This window comes from Pan troglodytes, chromosome X (genome assembly GCF_028858775.2).
Source record: "Pan troglodytes isolate AG18354 chromosome X, NHGRI_mPanTro3-v2.0_pri, whole genome shotgun sequence".
Classification (NCBI taxonomy): Eukaryota; Metazoa; Chordata; class Mammalia; order Primates; family Hominidae; genus Pan; species Pan troglodytes.
In genome coordinates this window covers 150,446,233-150,468,231 of record NC_072421.2, presented here as the reverse complement: position 1 = coordinate 150,468,231, position 21,999 = coordinate 150,446,233, and the positions used below count along the sequence as shown (strand labels likewise).

Sequence of the window (21,999 nt, the reverse complement as noted above, 5' to 3'; positions counted from 1 at the left end):
CTCAGCTCCCATGCTCTCCTTGATTCTCTGAAACACTGTTTTCACCCATTCTGCTACTGAAAGGACTCAACAAAGTGACCAAACAACCTCAATCTTGATGAATCCAAAGGTCAATTCTCTGTCCTCATCTTACTTACACCAACATCTCAGTAGAATTTGACCCAGGTGACTATTCTTCCCTCATGAAGCACTTTTTCCCCTTGGCTCCTGGGATACCACATGCTTCGGGTTTCCTCCTCCTTCACTGGCCTCTCCTGGTAGAGTTTTCTGATTCCTCCTTCTCTGCTTGATTCTCCGCAGGACTCAGTGCCCTGGGTCCTCTTCTCTTTACTATCTACATTCACTTCCTTGGTGATCTCAGCCTGTCCATGCTTTCATTATCATTGGCAGGCTGCTTCTAAGCCCAGTTCCCTCTTAAGCTCTAGGCTTATATGTCAAAGTGCCTAACCCACATCTCCACTTGGGCAACAGAACATCTCAATACCAATTTTCCCAACACAAAACTCTGGCTCCCAAGCCACACCATTCAATCAGTGCCAAACTGCTCATGAGCTCACCCAAGATACTGGCATCACCATCTACCCAATTGCTCTGATTCCAAAACTAGACTCAGTTTGTCTTCTTCTCTTTCCCTCATAGATTCATATTCCATTATCAGCAAGTACTGCAGTTCTACTTCCAAATACATGTAAACTCCATCCACTTCTATCTCTACCACTGCCATCACTGTCCAGGCCACCGTCACTGATACTTGCAGTGCAATAGCCTCCTCTCTCTCTCCTCTTGCTCCTCTATAGTCCATTCTCCAAATATAACTCATAGTGATTTTTAAAAATCAGAAATCAAATGACATCATTTCTTTGCTCAGAAGCCATGGATGGCTTCCCATATCACTTAGACTAAAACTCAAACTTCTAACCATGGCCTGCAAACCCTACATGATCTGGCCCCCACTCTGCTGTGTGTTTACCACCCTCTAGCCCCACTGGCTAGTCCCTCAAACACACCTGGCTCTTAATCTTATCTCAGGGCCTCTGCCCTTACTGGCCCCTCTACCTGGAAAACTTGTGGGAATGGAAATATTCTAGGCCTGTGCTGCCCAATAGGGTAGTCTCTAGCCATGTGTGGTTACTAGGCACTTGAAATGGAGCTAGTGTGACTGAGAAACTGGATTTTTAAAATGTATTTTAGTTGATTTCTATTTAAACACAAGTAGCCTAACGTGGGATGTGGAGACCATATTTAGCATGTGGAGACCAGAGCTCTAGCTCGTTCTGCTTTATAATTTTACAGAACTTGTCTGAAATCATCTATTTTATGCATTCATTTAGTCAACATTTACTGAGCACCTACTATGTGCAGGGCACTATTATAGGCACTGGGAATTCAGCAGTGGAGCAAAAGGACAAAAATCTCTCATGGAGATTTCATTTAAGTAAGGAAATACAAACAATAAAATAAGAAGAAAACATGTAGTATGTTAGATTGTGATAAGTGCTACAGAGAAAAAGCAAGGAAGCAGGTATAAGGAGTGTTATGGGTGTGCACAGAATTTTAAATTGGATGGTCCATGAAGGTGATCAGGAAGAAGGTAGCATCTGAGCAGAGATGTGAAGGACGCAAGGGAGATGGCCACGTGGGCATCTGGGAGATGAGCATTCCAGGCAGAAGAGACAACCAGCACACAGCTCAAGGCCAGAGAATGCCTGGAATGGTATGAGTAAGAAGGAAAGGTGGTGGGGACTGGATAAAGCAGCACCTGCTTGGCCAGCCACCTTGAGGACTCTGGCTTTTAGTCCAAGTAAAATGAGGCCTGGGGAAGGTATGGAGCAGAAGAGGGATGTGATCGGATTGAAACTCTTCACTCTTGCAGCCATGCTGGGGTACACTTCGGGGTGGGAAGGAAGGAAAGATGATTGCTTAGGTTATTGCAATCATCCACATGGGGGATTAGGGGACAATATGTTTATGGTGAAGGTGGGGAGAAATGGTTTGCCTCTGGATCTGTTTGGCAGGGAGAGTTAACAGGCTAGGCTGATGGGCTGGAAGTGCAGTGGGAGATCAGCAGGTGATGTGTAGGTTTTGGTCTATGCAAGCTGAAGAATGGGACTGCCATTTACGGAGCTGTGGATGGCAATGCATAGAGCATGGCTTCCATGGTTGAGTATGAAATGACAATTAGACTCCCCAGGTGGAAATGAGCTGTGGGAAGTTGAAACACAAGTCTGAAGTTCAGGAAGATGATGTGGGCTGGAGCAGCTGCAATTCCAGAAGGAGGCAGTGTATACTATATCTGTTGAAGCCTGGACCCCAGTGATACAACGCAGTGAGTGCAGATAGAAAAGCAAAGGGGTCCAAGAACAAAGTCCTAGAGTACTCCAAAGTTGAGAGAATGGGATGATGAGAAAGAACCAGCAATGGAGATAGAAAAGGAGTGACCAGTGAGGTGGAAGGAAAGGCAGAATGGGCCTAGAGGCCTAGCAAAGGGAATGGATCTGATATGGTTTGGCTCTGTGTCCCCATCCAAATCTAATCACGAATTGTAATCCCCACACATCAAGGGAGGGAGCCATAATTCCCACATGTTGAGAGAGGGAAGTGACTGGATAATGGGGGCAGTTCCCCCCATGCTGTTCTCGTGATAGTGACTTCTCAGATATGTGATGGCTTTATAAGCGTTGGCATTTCCCCTGCTTGTACTTCTCTCTCCTGCAGCCTTGTGAAGAAGGTGCCTGCATCCCCATCACCTTCTGCCATGATTGTAAGTTTCCTGAGGCCTCCCAGCCATGTGGAACTGTGAGTCAATTAAACCTCTTTCCTTTATAAATTACCCAGTCTCAGGTATTTCTTTATAGCAGTGTGAGAACAAACTAATACATGCCCACTGGACCAAACGCTGCTGCTCAGTCAATGAGGCCTGAGAAGTGTGCATGGGGTCTAGCAATGTGGTGGTCATTGGGGACCTTAGCACTAGCATTTTTAGTACCATGGTGGAGGTGAGAGCCTCAAAGAAGTGGGTTCAAAAGAAAATGAAAAAAGAGTAAAGACTTTCATGTTTATTTAGCACCTGCTTCCTATCATTGACCAGAAGGACAGGGTCTTTGTCTGATTTGTCACTGGTGTGTCCTCAGTGCCTACTATAGTGTGTGGCCCACAGTGGGTGCTCAGGAAATATTTAAATTATTAAATGGATGAATGAATGAATGATTCTTTCTCATCCTTCAGGTTTCAGTTCAGAGGTCACCTCCCCCAGAATACCATCCTTAGCCCCAGAAATCCAGGTGACACACCTCTGTGCTCCTTTAGCTATTGCGACTGAAATAGGATTGTTGCTTTGTCTTTCTCCCCATGAGATGGTCACTCCACAAATTCACAGATTGTCTGTCTTGCTCATTGATGTATCCCCAGTGCCCCACAGAAGGCTTGATGCACTGTACAAGGAAAGTGAGTAGCCTTGAGGGGTGGAGCTGAGTGTAGGGGAACATTAAAGAGGGCCTGGAAGATAGCCTCCTTTTGTATAGCAAACTCATACTAAAGCCAAATATCATGTCCTTGTGAAAAGCTTCTCTGTTAGATGTGGTGGTATGTGCATCTGTAGTCTCAGCAACTCAGGTGGCTGAGCCTGGATAACTGCTTGAGCCCAGGAGGTTGAGGTTGCAGTGAGCTATGACCATGCCACTGCTCTCCAGCCTGGGTGACAGAGTAAGAATCTGTCTCTAAAAACAAAAATGTAAAAAAGCTTCCCTGACTAAGTGTTGTGGGAAGTCAGGGACCCCGAATGGAGAGACCAGCTGGAGCCGTGGCAGAGGAACACAAATTGTGAAGATTTCATTTTAACATGGACATTTATCAGTTCCCAAAATTAATACTTTCATAATTTCTTATGCCTGTCTTTAATCTCTTAATCCTGTTATGTTCAAAAAGAAAGGGAGAGATGTTGCAGGAAGTCAGAGACCCTGAACAGAGGGACCGGCTGGAGCCACAGCAGAGGAACATAAATTGTGAAGATTTCATTTTAGTATGGACATTTATCAGCTCCCAAAATTAATGCTTTTATAATTTCTTATGCCGGTCTTTAATCTCTTAATCCTGTTATCTTCGTAAGCCGAGAATATACATCAGGTCCACTCAGGACCACTATTGTGTTAACTGTACAAACTGATTGTAAAACATGTGTGTTTGAACAATATGAAATCAGTGCACCTTGAAAAAGAACAGAGTAACAGCGATTTTTAGGGAACAAGGGAAGACAACCATAAGGTCTGACTGCCTGTGGGGTCGGGCAGAATAGAGCCATATTTTTCTTCTTGCAGAGAGCCTATAAACAGACGTGCAAGTAGGGAAGATATCACTAAATTCTTTTCCTAGCAAGGAATATTAATAATTAAGACCCTGGGAAAGGAATGCATTCCTGTGGGGAGGTCTATAAACGGCCGCTCTGGGAGTGTCTGTCTTATGAGGTTGAGATAAGGACAGAAATACGCCCTGGTCTCCTGCAGTACCCTCAGGCTTACTAGGATTGGGAAACCCCCAGCCCTGGTAAATTTGAGGTCAGACTGGTTCTCTGCTCTTGAACCCTGTTTTCTGTTAAGATGTTTATCAAGACAATACATGCACAGCTGAACATAGACCGTTATCAGGAGTTCTGATTTTGTCCTTGCTCTGTTTCCTCAGAAGCATGTGATCTTTGTTCTGCTTTTTGCCCCTTAAAGCATGTGACCTACTCCCCATTTGTACACCCCCTCCCCTTTTGAAATCCTTAATAAAAACTTACTAGTTTTGCGGCTCAGGTGGGCATCACAGTCCTACCGATATGTGATGTCACCCCCGGAGGCCCAGCTATAAAATTCCTCTCTTTGTACTCTTTCTATTTCTCAGCTGGCTGACACTTATGGAAAACAGAAAGAACTTACGTTGAAATATTGGGGGCGGGTTCCCCCGATAACCAAGCAGCCCAGAGTAGGTCACTATATTATAGCATATAGGTCAAGGCTGCAGTGAGGGCCTTGACCCTGTCTCCAAAACATACCCTGTATGTTTTGTTCAGAGCACTTATCACAACAGTATTTTGTTGTGGGATGTTTGGTTTACTCCTCTCCTCTTACACTGTGAGCTCCACAGAAATACAAACTGTGTCTACTTTACTGGGGCCCCCACATCTGGCACATGGGTAGACATCCAATCAATGCTTGTTGAGTGATTAAGTGACCAACTGGAACATCAAGGTGCTGATCAAAAGAAGGCATCAATGGGCAGAAGACATTTGTGGGAGGAGATACTGAAGCAGGGGGATCTGCCAAGGGCACTACAGGCAGAGGACATGATAAGGAGGTGATCTGGCAGCCAAGCATTATGCATGCCACGTTGCAGCAAGCTCACAACTGGACAGCTTGCACAATGCGGAGCACAGTGTACAGTGGGCCTCAGAAATGAAGAGCAATGTGCAGCAGACTTTCAGAGAGAGGGAGAGGCAGTTCTCAAGCAGGGTGCATTATTCAGAGAGGCTGTGAAGGCAGAGGGCAGAGTGGAGAGTGGTCACAGGCAGTGACCGCAGCTGTGCAGGGAGAACCCCATGAAGAACACATTCACAGCAAAGCAAAGGGCTATAAAACAAGCCTGCACAAATTTTAAAATGTTGAAGTTATGCAAAGTGTGTTAACCTACCATAATGGAATGAAATTAGAAACTGATAACTGAAGGAAATTTGGGGAACCCACATTAAACAACAAACTCCAAAATAACCAGTGGATCAAATAAGAAGTGATAAGGGGAATTAGAAAACCTTTGAGATGAATGAAAAGGAAAACACAACATGCAGCTAGAGAAGTGCTCACAGAACAATTTCCAGCTGTACATGCATACATTCAAGAAGAAAGATATTGGCCGGGCATGGTGGCTCACACTTGTAATCCTAGCACTTTGGGAGGTCAAGGTGGGAAGACTCATTGAGCCCAGGAGTTCTAGACCAGCCTGGGCAACATGGCCAAACCCCACCTCTACAAAAAAATTCAAAGGAAAAAATTAGCCAGGCATGGTGGCACGTGCCTGTAGTCCCAGCTACTCAGGAGGTTTAAGTGGCAGGATTGCCTGTGCCCAGGAGGTCAAGGCTACAGTGAGCCATGACTGTGCCACTGCACACCAGCCTGGGAACAGGGTAACACCCTGTCTCAAAAAAAAAAAAAAAAAAAAAGAAAGAAGGATCTCCAATCAATAACCTAACTTTACAACTTAAAGGAACTAGAAAAAGAAGAGCAAAGTAAATCCAAAGCAAGTAGAAGGGAAGAAATGACAAAGATTAAAGGCGACATTAATGAAACAGAGAGCAGAAAATAATAGAAAAAAATCAATAAAATGATTTTTTTTAAAAAAGTCTATGATGTGGTTCTTTACAAACAAGAAAATCAATAGACCTTAAGTAAGACTAACTAAGCAAAGCACACTATGGCAAGGGCAATTACAGGCAGAAGCCCTCGTGCAGATAGGCCTCATTGGCTGGGCCCTAGGTGATGAACAAACTCAGCAGCAGAGATCAGAGAGCAGAAGGCATCTGCAGGTAGAAGGCACTGTGCAAGGAGCCAGGAGCAGAAGGCATTAGGAGGCAGAGGACAGTGGGAAGAAGGCATTCAGAAGCAGGTTTGGGACCTTCACAGGCAGAGGATACTGTACAGAGAAGTTTCACAAGAGGAATACATTCTGGGGAGGAAAATCCACAGGCCAAACACAATCCTAAGCAAGGAGCAGTCCCCAGAGGACACAGAGATGCATGGGTAGGAGACCGTCACAGATACAAACCTGGGATAGAAAGGAGGAGTCATGGTAATGGAGGAGGCCCAACAATAGGATCGACTTGCTGTTTCAGAATGACCCTCCCCTATTTTTCCTTTAGGTCTTTGTGTCACACTGTCACCAATTAAAAGTCCTACAAATACCTAGTTAGGAGCTACTGTTGCAGTCCTTGTCATTTGAATTAGTAAAAGCTCTTCCTTCCTTCCCATTGTAACAAGATGAAGGCCAAAGTTGGGGTGAGAAAATAGCTAGAGGGACACTAGTCCAATGGCCCTGAGGCCCCTACTCAGTGGCAGAAGGAGTTCTCGGAGTATTATGTCTATCTTTGGACTTCCTGATCACCCTTTCCTGTCCCTGGGTTGAATCAAGACTTGGATCGCATGCAGATTACATTGGTACACATCTAGAGGAATGAGTTGGAGTATGTGTTGGGGTCACCTTTGAGGAGGGCCTTTGAGAGATGTGTATTCAGAATTACTGTCAAGGAAGAGTTAGAGGGACCAGGGGTGTTTAAATGTGAGAAGAGTTGACCAAGACAGAATCTGAGAAGTATTTTCATCTATTTTAAGAGCCGGCATCTAGCAGAGGGATTAAAGACCACCAGTGGGTGACATACAGAAATGGACTTTAACTCAACTGAAGAATGCATCTTCTAAAACCACAGACAGCAGGGGCTTGTAAGGAACTGAGCTCCTGGTCACTGGCGGTGGGCACTAATGACTAGGTGGCTGTCTGTCTGCAGTGGTAATCATGAGAAGGATGGACCGCCCCCCCTCTCTGCCGCCACAATACAATATTCTTCATTAAGATTTGATGTGTCTAGAATTCCACAGTTCCTGTGCATGCCCAGTGTCTAGAGCTTGCTATTAAGTACTTGTTTACTTTTGTACAGAGAATGGCTTCAGGCAATAGGAATAAAGAAATCACACAGCTGAATACACCAAGTTATTACACTTCGAAAGAAAACTTTAACACTGACACATGTGATATCTTACCATTTATTATAATTGTGCACATTAGTGTGGATTAAGTATGATTAGAAACACTAAGCAATTGAAAAGAAGCAAAAAGGTAATGCATCCCTCTTCCTCAGATCTGCAAAATTCTGTGCCTTTTTAGACATGAGAGAGGCTGTTTTGGATCTAAGTCAATAATGGCTCTTGCAAGATTTCTTTCAATGTCTTGCATGTTGGTTCTAAAACTCCCTTAAAGGCAGACTATACCTTGAACGGGGGAAGCCAGCCTATCTTGGGCCTCTTTACCTTGCCTTTCATCCACTGGGCCTGCACTGAGACTCAGGGATAGCCGTTCTCACCAACGGGGTGACTTTTATTTCCTTCACTCATTCATTGAGTACCTGTGTGTTAGTGTCCACCATGTGCCAAGTCTGATGTTGGGGACTACAGCTGAGGAAGAGCAGTTGGTATTTAGTGTGGGTACATGCCCTCCAGAGGAAATCCAATACAAATAAATGGAATGTTCCTCTCGGATCATTTGGCAGGAAGAACAAGTCCACAGCCAATGTGCATAGGGCTCAGAAACTGGAGAAAGACGTAGACATTTTGTAATTAAATCAAGAGCAGAGGCCCTCATTTTGTATCAGAAATACTCTAAGGTTGTTCTTCCTTTCAAGGAACTTACAGAGTGATGCTGGGCCCACAGATGGCAGAGTCCAGCTGAACCTGAGCAGAGGGTCGGCTGACTGCATGGACAGGCTTACATCTGCCCAGCCATCCAACGAGTTTCCATGTCCCAAGTACCTGGGGCCCCAGCAGTTGCCACTAGCTTAAGGCAGAGTCTAGACAGGAAAATGGGTCACTGAAAGCTCTCTGCTCAGATCAGCTAGCCCCCTGGAGCTTTTCCTGGATTCACAAGCTCCTCTTTGGTAATGTCTGTGAGTCAAATCTGTTCTCAGCTGAAAGCATCTCAGTTTGGAGGCATTTTCATGGGTGGAGAGGAGGGAAAGGGGCAGCTTGGCCCTTGAAGTACTTCATGGGGGGGGGATAATTCAGGGATCCAGGATGCCCAGAGGAAGAGTGTGATTTCACACCTTCTGCTCTTTGCAAGCCTATGCCTTTGGGAGGCCTGAAGGGAGGGTGTTAACCTGGCAGGAACTGTGTACCCTCTGCACAGTGCTTGGCACACACTGAGCACAAAATCAATGCTTGCTTTTGTGGGTGCTGCTCTGGGAAGAGCATGGGCTCTGTAGAGTTCTGCGCAATGCAATAGCCACCTCTCTGAGTTCCAATATCCTCATGTCTAAGATGGGATGAGAATATCACCTTCACAGGATTATTATGGGGATTAATGCCATTACTTTGTGACAGTGCCTGCTATGTGGTAGAGCCTCAAGAAATGTTAGCTGCTTTTCCACCTCCTTAATCCTGCTGGGATCTATACACCCTAAAACCCACTTGGGAAGATTTATGTGTGAAGTTCAGGGAGCAGAATTGAGGGCAAATTAATCAGCTATCAAGATTCCAACAGACACAGGTATCACTTTGATCAGTAGCATCCTAAAATCACATCCTACTGAATTTAAACCTAATTGTGTAAATTTTCCAACACATGCCAACATACCTGTAAGGGAACACTCAAATATAGTGAAAGGTGAGTGGAAAACCAAATGAAAAACTGCTATATAACTCAATCAAAAGCAACTAACTACTTTTACAAGTGTATGGAAATTTAAAAAAAATAGATATGGCAAATAGACAAGCTAAACACTAGCCTATGCCAATCCCTAGCATTTGATGTCTGCAATTTACCCACCAGGGATCATCAACAGTCTTCAACTTGGCCCATTATAAGCCTCAAGGGAGTCAGGACACACTGAACCCTACACTTCTGCCCACTTAAACTCATTAGAAAGCCAATCTGTCTTAGGGAAGCCAAGATGGAATTCCTGTTTGATCCTCTTTGGTTGAGCCTGAAATGACATCATGGACATAAAGCGCTTTCTAAGCTATAAGAAGCTACACACACAAGCAATTATCATAGCATCATTAAGATACGATATTGGATGTATGCAACTTCAACTTGAGAAGGGCAAAAGCATGAAGAAATCAAACAGGGAGGGAGGAGGTGAGGGAAGGGGAGACAGCAACTTGGGGCAAAACTGGGGACAGCCAAATTTGTCCACGAGTCATCAGCTTCTGATCAGCCTGGCGGTGGGGGGGGCGCTAAAAGAAAACAGAAGTAGCCATGAGACTGGAAACACATCAGCTAGAGGCCCTCAGGGTGGGTGACTGCTCCAGTTATCAGGAGTTACCACCTAGCTCAAGGTGTGTCTTCTGGAGAGAAGACCATCAGCATGGAGCTAGTGGAAAGCCTGGTTGCTACTGCCTTCAAGGGATATATTCTGCTCTGTGCTCAGACACCGTGATAAATTCCACTGGCTATGAGCATGCAAACACACATCTTCAGGCAGTTCTCATAATGTGGCCCAGAGGCTTGTTTCACTGAGCACCATGGCTATGCAGTCCTGATCTGAAGCTATGCGAGTGACAGTGAACAGAGAGCCCTGGACAAGAATCCAAAGACCTGGGGTGAGGTCCTGATTCTACCTGGGTTTCTCCAGGTCCCCTCCCTTTCTATATCTTTATTTCCTTGTTGCAAAATGGGGCTAACAACAGCGGCCGAGCGAGTATCCCAGGGTAGCTAGAGGGCTCGGCTCAGGTGCTTGACGGAAGGTGTGATTTGGAAGTGTCCTCATAGAGGGCCTTTGTCCATGCCACCTAACATCTCAAAGTATCACAAGGCATAGGGACATGAGGACACAAGGCCCCCTGAACATAAGGAAGAGCCAAGAAAGATAGCTGTGTCTGGGGCTGAGACTCCAGGAGAGACCAGGGTGCATCTCTACTCCTTAATGAGTCTCTTGGCCACTTGTCCTTTGCAGTGCCAGCACCCACCTAGAAGAGCTTTTCATAGCATTTCCCACAGTGAATGGTGTCACGGTGAATGAAGATCTGATCCAGGAGATCACCCATCGGTTTACTGCAAATCCCACACTGAAAAGAAAAGCAAGCTGGAGGTCAACACACAAAGCAAAGCAAGAGGAATGAGTGGAATGGGAAGGGGATGCCTGAACAAGGTGGGCGAGCAGATGCTGTGAGCCCGTGGCACATCCTGGACCTCAGGACTTGCAAACATCACAAAATAATACAAAAAACATCACAAAATAATACAAAAAAAAGCCTTTTTTTTCAGTAGGGAGTAGTAAGCACAGCTAGCAGCTCAGCTACTTTCAAGGGCCAGTGGGCAAGCAAAGGGGAACCTGTTTGGCATGATTTGACCAGAAATGTGTTTCCCTGTGGTCAGCCGGTTCTCAGGAGAAGCTGCTAAGTGGGGCATGTTCTGCATTGCAGCACTTACTTAACCAGGAGCAAGCAAAGTTCAGGCCCTGTGGGGAGGACAGAAGCCTGCCTAACATTCTGTCAAGGCAAAGGGGAGGGTTGTTTTTCTTAGTGCACCCAGAGGTGACACCCTAAATGGATTGGAACCAACAACCTGGGGTTACAAAGTGCCACACACTGTGGAGAATGGGGACCCCAATGTCACTTAGAATAAAATCCAAACTCTGTGCCCGCCAAGGCCTACATGATCTAGCCCACCCTGTCACTCCTGCCATTCTCCCACGCAAGCTAGAACACTCTAGTGCTTCTGCCCCAGGGCTTTTGCACTTGCTGGCCCTCTGCCAGGAATAGTCTTTCCTGAAAAGACCTCTTTTGTCTTCCCTACAGTACTAAGCATGCAGAACCACCAACACTCATCTACTGTCTTAGACTTGGAAGCTCATTCAGCTCCCAGTTGTGCAAAGCCTCTGCGACTATGTGCAATTGTATATGGAGATCAAGCCTTCTCCACAGTCTCTGAACCCGTAAGACTCCCGCACTCTACAAAACGTTCTCAGCAGCACGTGATCAGGAGTTACCGCCTAGCTCAAGGTGTCTTCCACCTCTTTTTTACCTTAAAGCAATATTCATGGCAGCAGATACCAAGATGTTCTAGGGTAATCTTTGGACAGTCTCGGATCTCACGGTTGCAGTAAGTACAGATCCCTCCAGTTGTCCTGTGAGATGAAGAACAATAACCCGGTGGTCAGGCTGGTGTACAGACCTCTGATGTGACACAGCCAGACCTTCCAGTTTGGTGCAGCCAGGCCCAGGTTTGCTGTCAGGATCCCCAGGATGCCACTGTTTTCTGTGGTGTGCAGCACAGCCCTGGGCCAGATCAGTTCTCAGCCTGCTGTAGACCTCTGCATTATTTCCAAAAACTAGTCATGCATCTTTTTCCAGCTCACAATGACATGTCTCCTGTAGGTGTCCTGATATGATACTTATTCCAGACAGTTTGCCTCCCCCTGACCTTCTGCTTGGATTATCCGCTGGGGCCTGCTACCCTCTAGAGCAGGAAGACCAATGCCTTCTCCTACAGGAGACATGTCATTGTGTGCCCTGCCTGGCCCCGTCTTGATGGCCCTTCTCCTCACGCCTGGGCCAACTGAGCCCTGCCCCTGCCTATACTCCTGGACCCACCCTTCATGCTCTGTCTGTAGAGCCTACTCAGATCCGACACTGAAGTTCTAGATACTGACTCCTGGGTTGAGCATCTTTCCAGTTCCAGGATGCCTGTTTCTGAGAGTCACCTCTGCTTTTCTTCCTCAGACTGCACTTCCTGAAAGTAACTGCTTGATCTGATCCTACAAGCCAAAATTCAGGGTACTTTCTTCCAGAGATTTGGGTCTGCTTCTGACAGGAGCCCAAGGGGCGGGGGGACATTAACAATCTAGATCCACATTAGCTCTGTCGGAGGACCCAGAAGTGCCACGGGCAGCTTGGGTGTGGCCCACCATCCTGCTGCTGGCCCAGGGTTCACTCTGGACAGCAGTGCTGCTTGAAATCCTTGCCCTCAGCGCAGTCCTGCTCCTCCTGCTTCTTTCACCACCAGCAGCACCAGCTCACAGCTGTTCTTTGTGTGCGTGCATGTGTGTCTGTGCATATGCATGTGTGCAAGTGACTGAGATTGTCCCTAGAGAGTCCCCTTCCTTCCTCCAAGCCTAGCAATGGATCAGTAATGACTGATTCTGGATTTAGTAGTTGTGCAATGGAAAGGGGGGTCCCCTAGAGTATCTGGTTTGTCACTCCACTAGAATTGGAAGCCTCATTCCATTTGCTCCTATGTAGGTGGTTAACTCTCAGGTTTCTGACCAACCTGCCCTTCTCTGCTAAGACTTCATCTGCTGATGTGCCTCACCAAGTAATCTGTAGTTACTTAGAACCACCTGCTTCTTCAGCTATAGTGGAGGAGATTCCCGGGCCCCATATGCTTGTCTGCTCCTATATGTTTGCCTCTGGGGCCCGGTAGGATTCTCTTTATCTTAACCCTCTTACTTCCTTCCTTTTCCTCCCCAATGTAGCTTTGGTCTCTGAATGTCATCCACATGAATTTAGATCTGCCCATCAATGAGAAGCCAGATGGCAGAGTAGAAACATCCCTAACCTGGGAGTAGTCAGGGCCCTGGGGTTTAGTCCTGGGTCTGCCGTATTTGCTTATTGTGGACTGAAGGCTATTTATTCCATTTTCTTCACAGAAGCCTGAGTGAACTCAATCTCTGAGACTCTCTTCTCCCCATTCCAAGAATCTGAACATAAGATTTCTTTGTCATTAAGACTGTCTAGTGACTGTGCCATCATCTAGTGACAGCTTTCAAAACTGCTGAACAAGGTGTTCTCTGCCCCTGCTTTCAATTTGGTGGCTCCACAGCACTGGGCATTCTTGGCTTTGTGTGTCTTTCTGGCTTCTTGATGCCAGCAGCCCATTTTTCTTCCTTCTCTGCCCACTCCTCTCTTTTGCAGTCATTTTATTTTTACTTCTGGTTATGAAGTGATTGATTAGGTTCTAATCTGAAGGGCCCCTCCTGCTGACACGAGTCCTCTGGGTTGTCAGATGCCACCACTTCCCTTCTCAGTCACCGTTGGTATCTACCCTCTAGTCTTAGCTCAATTCAAAGGCTTTAGTTGTCACAAGTGTGATATCCCAACAAGGGAAGCACCACCCTACGGTAGTGTCCTTCACCTTTCTGCAAATGGATTGGAGGCTGCAAAGCAGAAGACAAAAGCAAACAGACTCAGCAGGAACTCTCCCTTCCCTGATTCTCCTCTGTAGAAGTGCAAGCTCCGTGCTAAGAAAGTCAACATACCTCTCAGAGTATGGAGTGCTGCCACATGGAGGCTTCTTCTCCATGGCGAATGAGTCCTCAATGCTGCTGACGCTGCAGGGAGTTTGATAGGGGAGAGGAGGGCAGAGATGAGAGCCAAATCACTATCATAGTTAATTTTCTAATTAACCTTTGGCCACAAGCTGAGACATAACTACGATGCCAGTCGTCATCCATGACTTGGTGCCACAGGGCCCTTCTATGGGGGGGCAAAGGAGACCTTTCACAATGAGGGAGATGATCGGGGCTGGGTGGCTAGGATTCCTGAGGTTGTATATGCCAAGGGGACCCCACTGACCAGTGGGAAAACAGCAGAGCTTTCCTCCCCATCTATGATATAATGTGACAGTCACCAGGAGCCCACTCAGCAGAAATCAGATACTGGGAATGAGAAGAAAGAAGGGATCATTCTGGTATAATACCTGTGCTTGAGTTATGGGGTAGAATTAGGGGGTGCAGACGGGTTTGGAGTTTCTTTTTGGGGAGACAAAGGTGTTCCAGAATTGGATAATGATGTTTGCATAACTCTGTGAATGTACCAAAACCTCGGGACTGTACACTTTAAAGGGTGAATTATAACTCAATAAGCTGTTGAGAAAAACCACCCTAAGGGCCTACAGATGGTGAAAGCAAAGCTCAGAGAGGTTGAACATCTTGTCCGAAGTGATCCTAACAGGGGGGCCTGAGCTGGGGCTTGAACTTGACCCCCACAGCCATGCTCATCATTCCACAGCACCAATAAAAGCCAGTCCAGAAGCCCCAGAGGCCCAATCCTGAAATAAGGCCAGGATGCTCCTCTCTATTGCTAAAATCCTCCAGTGAGATGACATGTCATAAGAAACATTCTAAGGGACCTCACCTCAGTGTGGTAGGTAGCAATACACCGAGGTGACATGGAAGTACCCCTCCACATGGCATCACAAAGCAAGAAAATGAAGAGATGATCAATGAAAAGGGGAGGCCGAGGCAGGTGGATTGCTTGAGGTCAGGAATTCGAGACCAGCCTGGCCAACATGGTGAAACTTCATCTCTACTAAAATACATCTTCATCTCTACTAAAATACAAAAACTAGCTGGGCATGGTGGTGGGCGCCTGTAATCCCAGCTACTAGGGAGGCTAAGGCAGGAGAATTGCCTGAACCCAGGAGGCAGAGGTTGCGGTGAGCTGAGATGGCGCCACTGCACTCCAGCCTGGGCAACAGAGCAAGACTCCATCTCAAAAAAAAATTAATTAAAATTAATTAACTAATTAATTAAAATTAAAAAGCAAAGCCACACATGTATCAGGAACTGCAGTCACATGTGTGTTCAAATGAGGCAGCCTGGCATGACAGAAAAGAACATGAGGGCAGAAGAGAAGAGCTCTGTGATCTGAAAAGAAATAGGATGAGCTAGTTGGTCCCTAGGGCTCTGCCACCTCTGTCAAGAGGTGTGCTCTCAGCATTTTACAAAATAAAATAACAAAGATAAGCAGAACAGAATGGCAGTGAAAATGGTGTGCAGGATGAATTCACCAGAAGGGAAAACCCAAAGGTGCCCAGTTCAGTAGAAAATGCATCAATCCCATCAGAGGGCAACTACATCACTCATCCACTCGACAACTACCCCGAAGCTACTCTGAGCCAAGCCCTGGACAAGGAACTGGAAATGCAGGGATGAGAATATGGGAGCCGGCAGGAGAAGGTCGACATGGAAGGGTTTGGGACCCGCTCTTACTTGCTATAGCGTGCAGATACTGGCTTCCCAGAAGACACTTCACTAGCATTCACGTACTCCTTCACGAAGAGAATCCCTTTGCTGTAGAAGGAGCACAGAAGAAATCAGAGGTACACCAGAAGATTCCAGGGAACCAGGCCTGGCCCACAGGAGTGGTTCAGGGCTGGGGAGACCCAGCCTGGTTTGAAGGAAGTGAAAGAGCTCATGGGAAGGCCCAGGATAAAGGCACTGGCACTGCTGTGGACTCAGACTACAATCCCAGGCCATGAGCGTCTCTTGTTGTGTTTGGACTGAGGGCCCCAGAAAGGGGCTTCCTGCAACCAATGACAATGTGCTGTCCTCCTCCATGCAGACCTCGGTGACCCCATCTTCTCCCCAGGCTTCTATACTTCTACACTTCAGTCCTGTGGGCTTTCCACCCCTACTTTAGGGCTGCGTCGTCTTTCCCCTCTACCCACAACCAAGATATCCTCCAAGCCTTAATCCTACACTGTCAGTCTTTACCACTCAGCACTTCCCAGAAGGTACCCAGCTACTGTGCAATCTCCACCTCACATCTAACCTCTCCATTCTCACTCCTAGGGTCCAGAGGCCTAGAGGTTGCCTCATCCTGGACTGGCCTCTGCCCGACTGGAAACAAGGTCTGCATCATGCTGGGCTCAGGATGGCCCCAAATTTTCCCCCATTTCCATGCTGCACACTCCAGCCTGCTGACCTGATGTCTGCAGAAGCCCCCTTGGATATGCCCCCCTCCCACCCCCAACACACACACCTCACTGAGCAGCCTTCCTGCAGTGACATCCCTTCCTGCACCCTGACAGGTGGCCAGGAATGCAGGTGAAGCAGCGGGCATGTGACAGAGACAGACAAACCTCATGTTGAAATGTGATTCCCAGTGTTGGAGGTGGGGCTTGGAGGGAGGTGACGGGATCATGGGGGGATCCCTCATGAACAGCTAGCACCATCCCCTTAGTGAAAAGTGAGTTCTCATTCAGTTAGTTCACACAAGATCTGGTTGTTTCAAAGTCCGGGCCCTCCCCTTCCTCACTCTTGTTCCTGCTCGTGCCATGTGATGGTCCTGCTCCCACTTCGGCTTCCACCATGATTATAAGCTTCCTGAGGCCTTTGCCAGAAGCCAAGCAGCTGTTGGTGCCATGCTTGTGCAGCCTGCCAAACTGTGAGCCAATTAAACCTCTTTCCTTTATAAATGTCCCAGCCTCAGGTATTCCTTTACAGCAACACAGGAATGCCCTCACAGGCCCGGCCTTCACGGACTGGAGCTGGCTTCCCAGGCATGGACCCATGAATGGCAGAGCCACATCCACTAGTGCACTAGGAAGTACCACTGCAGCCTCTTACAGAGATAGGAAAAAGGAGGTGTGGGAATGTCTAGGCCCGGTAGATGGGAGTTTATATTAGGGGACTAACACTGTCCTGTGTGGCCCCTTGGCTAATGGCCTGCTAGAAACTGGGGAAGGCACTAAACGGGAAGCAACATGGAACAAAAGCCAAGTCCTTTACCGCCAAGGAGGAAGTGGCGGAGGAACATCTCCCAGGTTGCTAGATAGCCCTTCTTACGTGGTAGAGCTGGAGTCCAATTCACTTGCGGGGGCTGGAATATAAATGTGAGGCTGCTCAGATGTGGCAGTGACAGTAACAGTGACCATGCAGCTCGAGGGGCTCCTCACCCTGAAAGAAATAAAGGGAGGGGTGGGCACATCAACCTGGGAGCTGACACCTTCCAGGGTCAAACAGGCTTTTCTGAGCCTAACCCTTGAGCACTGCTCTTGAAGCTTCCTCCAAGACCAACAAATGGAACTTCTCACTTTACAGATAAGCAAACCCAGGCTAGGTGAGTTGAGACATGTCCCAGGTCACATCGTGAGTCGGTAGCAAGACCCCAGTCTTCCAGTGTCCACTCAGTACTCCTGACTGCAGCCAAGGGCCTTGGCCTCTGTGATTCACTCAGTTAGAGTGGAATCATGGGGCTCCCGGGGATGTGACAGTCAGGAGGGTGCAGAAGGGGAAGACACAGCCCAGCTCACCTCCTCACTGGATGGGACGGTCCCTTACTAGGATCAGCTCCTTCTGCCACCCTGCAGGGAACTCTCTAGAGAACACAAGGCCAAGGGGCAGAGGACCAAATGAAATTAGGCATCATTGAGGAGGAAAGTCAGATGCACCTCATTCCCAGCAGAGGCGGGAAACTGACCGGTGTCGAAGTTTTTCTGAACCTCCACACTTCAGCTGCCAGATATGGCCCTTGGCCTGGAATCCAACCTCCTCGGCAGCCCAAAAGGGCTTTTCTCTGGCCAAGCCCATATTGGCTCTCACTCTGCCTGCCCCCAGGCTATGAGCCTCATTACCAAAGCTGCCGTAGCTGTCAACTGCAGTTCAGGGCATGATGTTGGGCAGCACCACTGACCACTTGTTTGCACCTTCCAACTTAAGTCTGCTCACCCTCCAAAGGCCTGAGGCCAGCACTATGGGTGCACACTGCCCTGGGCTGATTCTGGCTTTTCTCCAACATGCTGTGGCTCAGATCATACTCCAGATATGGCTGCCTCCATCTGGCCCAGGCTACTGGGTATTGTCCCCTTGCCAGAGAATCCAATGCCTAAGATTACAACTAGTTGAAGAGTGGGGAAAGGGAAGAACAATCATGGTCTAGCATCTGCCTAGCTCTCTCGCCTCATAGTCTCAAACTGTATCACGTGCCACTCAAGCCGTACAGACCAGCCTGCAGTTCCCCTGGACTTCCAGGCTCTCATATGCCTTTGCAGACAATATCACCTCCTCCTCTGGGAAGCCCTTCCTGAGGGCCTGCCCTCCTACCTCACCTCAGTGTACCCAATCATCCTGTACCTGTTCCTGCTTCACCCTATGACAAAGAAATATACCATAGAGACTGGAGAAGGTGGACTGGATGGGAGAGGAGGCCCCACAAAAATCTGAAAAGATACACGGGGGATAAAATGCAGAGCCAACGAGTGAGAAAAGGATTGATTCTAAGAGGAAGGAAGGAAGACCTCCTACTGACTGAACAACTACCAGGTGTCTGGTATCCTGTGATCCATGTCAGCAGAATACTGAAGGGGACGGCGCAACTGAAGAGGCAAGGTAAAACAGAAATTCCCTGGAGCTACTTGGGAAGCTGAGGCAGGAAGATCACTTGAGGCCAGGAATTCAAAAACAACCTGGGTAACACAGTGAAACACCGCCTCTTAAAAAAAAGAAAAAATCCCCTGGGCATCCCCCCAGGACTGCAATGTGAGCAATAGGAGCCCTCCCAATAGCCTCCTCTCCCTCACCTACAAGACCCTACAGGGCCCAGCTCCTGCCCCCTGCTCACCTCACCCCGTACCCTCCAAGCACAGGGCTCATTGTTCAGGCCCTCCTCCCTATCTTCTTTGTCCACAATGCCTCTCCCCAGGTTCTTTGGAAGTCAGGCTCCTCCAGATGTTTCAGGTCTCAGCCGAACTGTCTCCTCCTCGATAGAAAAGCTTTCCCTAACCATCCTTGCTCTAACCCCTCTCCATCAGAGCACCTGGTTTCTTTCCTTCCTGGGCTTATCACAAATGGAGGGGCAGTATGGATGCCACAGCGATGAACAGTACAGGCTCTGAACTCTGTCTGGATTCTAATCTCGGTTAGGCCACTTCCTGGCTGCAAAACTGCCAGCAAATTACTTAACCTCCATCTGCCTCAGTTTCTCCATAATAAAAGCACCTCCTTGAGTTGGTGTGAGAATTAAATGAGTGAGTCCACATAAGGCATGGAGAACAGTGCCTGCGCATTCTCAGCACACAGCAGGTGCTAATGGTTATTACGATCATGCTTATTCCTTAGTGGACTATGTGCTCTTTGAGGGCGGCTGGATGGGGCCTTAGCCATCGTGTTCACTGTGTACATGGCTGCTCACAGGAGGCTCTTAGTATGCAGCATCTCTAGCCGGCGGCTCATGGCTCCTGGTTATTCCCAAACTCATGGCCACTTTGGGAAAAAAAAATCTCTGGGGAACAAAGGGAGCTCTCAAAAGACACGTGCACCTTCTTTCACCATCATCAACTGCAGCTCCAGGCAGTGATAAAGCAAGGACCTCTGGCCTCACACAGAAAAGGACCAGAGGGAAACTGAGGCTGGCTGCTGGCATGCATCCCATGTGTTAGGTTTGAGAGACCAGAGCGAGGCTGAGGAATGCAAGAGGTCAGCAAAAATTTTCTTTGCTGAGTTCCTTGGCAAGATAAAGCTAGCACAGCCCTCTCCTCACCCTGTTCCTGAAGCCACCCTATCAAAGCAATGGATCATGGCAGGAGAGTGAAGGCAGAGCCAGAATACTTCATTGGCAGGGACAAGATGAGGAAAGACTGGAAGCTGGTCAAGGGAATGAACTGGAACTGGGAGACAGAGAGAGCACAGAGATCACAGCAAGGCAATGGGTCAAAATCAGTTAAGTGGACAGGACGATCACCACAAAATACCAGAAATAAGGACATCTTGAAAATGCAGCCAGTCCTGCCTCGAACTGGAAGCCTCTACCACATGTCCTGCCAGTGCAAGAGCCAATAGGTGGGTTCCCAGTGACCAAAGCTGGATGTGAGAGCCAGAAAATTCTGTCATAGAGAGGGAGATGAAGTTCACCTGGCAGGAATGGGTAAAATGTCATCAAATCATGGCATTCTCTCCTGCCCTCTAGGCCCTGCTCATGTTGCAATGGCTGTGAAGCACTTCCTGAGACCACACTGTTTCCAGTTCAACAACTCCAGCTTTCCATGGATTTTTGGAAATGGCAATTGACAGAATGTTTCAGGATGATATAAAATCTGATACTAGATTGCCTGTAAAAACATTTTCAAAACTCAATTATTTTCAAATGTGAAAAAATATGCTACAAGTCACCTAGGATTTCAAAATTGGGAAAGTTCTTACAGCTACCACAAACATCACAATTGGGTGTGGATCCACACTGATCTACAAAGGCCAGAAGCCAGGAAACTACCACTTTGGGAGACCTGAGCTGCTCACAGAAAAGCACAAGCATCTGGTGTTGTCTGTTCCCTAGTACCTGGCTGTTCCTTGGTTCTTGGTCTCTCTCAGAAAATTCAGAGCCCCTGTTTCCTCAGGCTACTGCTGCCAACTTCTTGCAATCAATGAGCAACCCTGAGTCAGCACTGTGGAGCTACATTACTGCCCAAATCCATGGCCATCCCAGTGCTGATGGCAGTGGAAGAGCTCATCCAACTGGTACAGTTGTTATTTCTGGCAGTGAATCACATCCACACCATGGCACACCTTGCTCAGAGAGTTTCCATCTCCATTGACAGAAAAAGCAACCTATATCCCTCCCCTGACCCAGGTTTCCAGGTTCGAACTGGCTGCCAGACAACCTGGTTCTCTGTGCATCCTTTCTGTGCCAGACTTAGTCTAACAGATTTGATGCTATGGCTCCAAGCTGAAACCCATGAATATCTACCCCTGAGATGCTGGTTTCTCTCCTTCCCTCTGGCTCCTAACCACACTCACCTGCAGAGGATAAACAGGCATGCCTAGTGTGTGGGGGTTTGTCCTGGGTTACTGCCCTGGACAAAAACACTGGCTCTAGCAGGTAAGGTCCCAGTGCAGTTTGGCTCTTACCTGCTGGTGCAGCTCTCTCGTCTGACGAATTGCTCAGATCCGCTGGGGCTGTTCTGCTGTTCTGGGGTGCTGGGATCTGCAGGTTGCTGAGTGGGTACAGCTGGGTCTCCTTGGCCACCTCTTGGGGCTCCAGGCCTGTCCTGCCAGGCCTCTCCGACCTTGGTGGCCACATCCTTCCCCTCAAAATCAGCCAACACGCTGAGGAAGAATAAGACCCCTTATGAAGTGAGTGCCCTGAGACTAGACTTTGTTCTCCCATGGCAGGTAGGCTGGCTGTCATGTCTCGTGGACTTGGAGGGACTCATCTCCCCAAGGGTGGGGCAGACAGGAAGGAGGCACAACCCCCACCCCAAGGAGCAGTCAGTCTCCTCCTCAGTAGGACCCCAGCAGTGCTGCTCCTTTCTGACAAGGGCAAAGTCACCTGACGACTTCAATGAGGTGTTAAAAGACATAGTCTTCTGGCTGGAAACACACTGGTATTCTTGTCCCCATCTTCCCACTGCCATCTCTCCTTTCTCCAGTTCTTTCCCGCCTCCGGCCTCTCTAGGAAGACCTAAGCCATTCAGCCTTCTTCCCTGACCATGGTGCTCAAGACCTGTGCGCTGGCCAGGCTCATCAAATACCCGGCAGTCTAGGGAGGA

At 47.9% G+C, this 21,999-nt stretch overlaps 1 protein-coding gene across 12 annotated transcripts in view; it reads right to left on the bottom strand.

The window, feature by feature from the left end:
• Positions 1 to 7,761: 7,761 nt before the first annotated feature.
• ZNF185 (zinc finger protein 185 with LIM domain) overlaps positions 7,762 to 21,999 on the bottom strand; it is a 75,530-nt gene continuing 61,292 nt past the window's right edge. For 11 of the 12 annotated variants that reach the window (XM_016944473.2, XM_063804736.1, XM_016944478.2 and 8 more), the window contains 7 exons: positions 21,359 to 21,556; positions 17,303 to 17,413; positions 15,725 to 15,805; positions 13,991 to 14,062; positions 11,758 to 11,860; positions 10,701 to 10,799; positions 7,762 to 9,968 (listed from right to left, as the gene is read on the bottom strand). In XM_016944473.2, the coding sequence (XP_016799962.1) occupies positions 10,701 to 10,799; positions 11,758 to 11,860; positions 13,991 to 14,062; positions 15,725 to 15,805; positions 17,303 to 17,413; positions 21,359 to 21,556 (664 nt within the window). In that variant the 3' untranslated portion in view covers positions 7,762 to 9,968. The remainder of the gene's footprint in view (positions 9,969 to 10,700; positions 10,800 to 11,757; positions 11,861 to 13,990; positions 14,063 to 15,724; positions 15,806 to 17,302; positions 17,414 to 21,358; positions 21,557 to 21,999) is intronic. The other variant, XM_016944482.2, reaches the window with a different exon arrangement.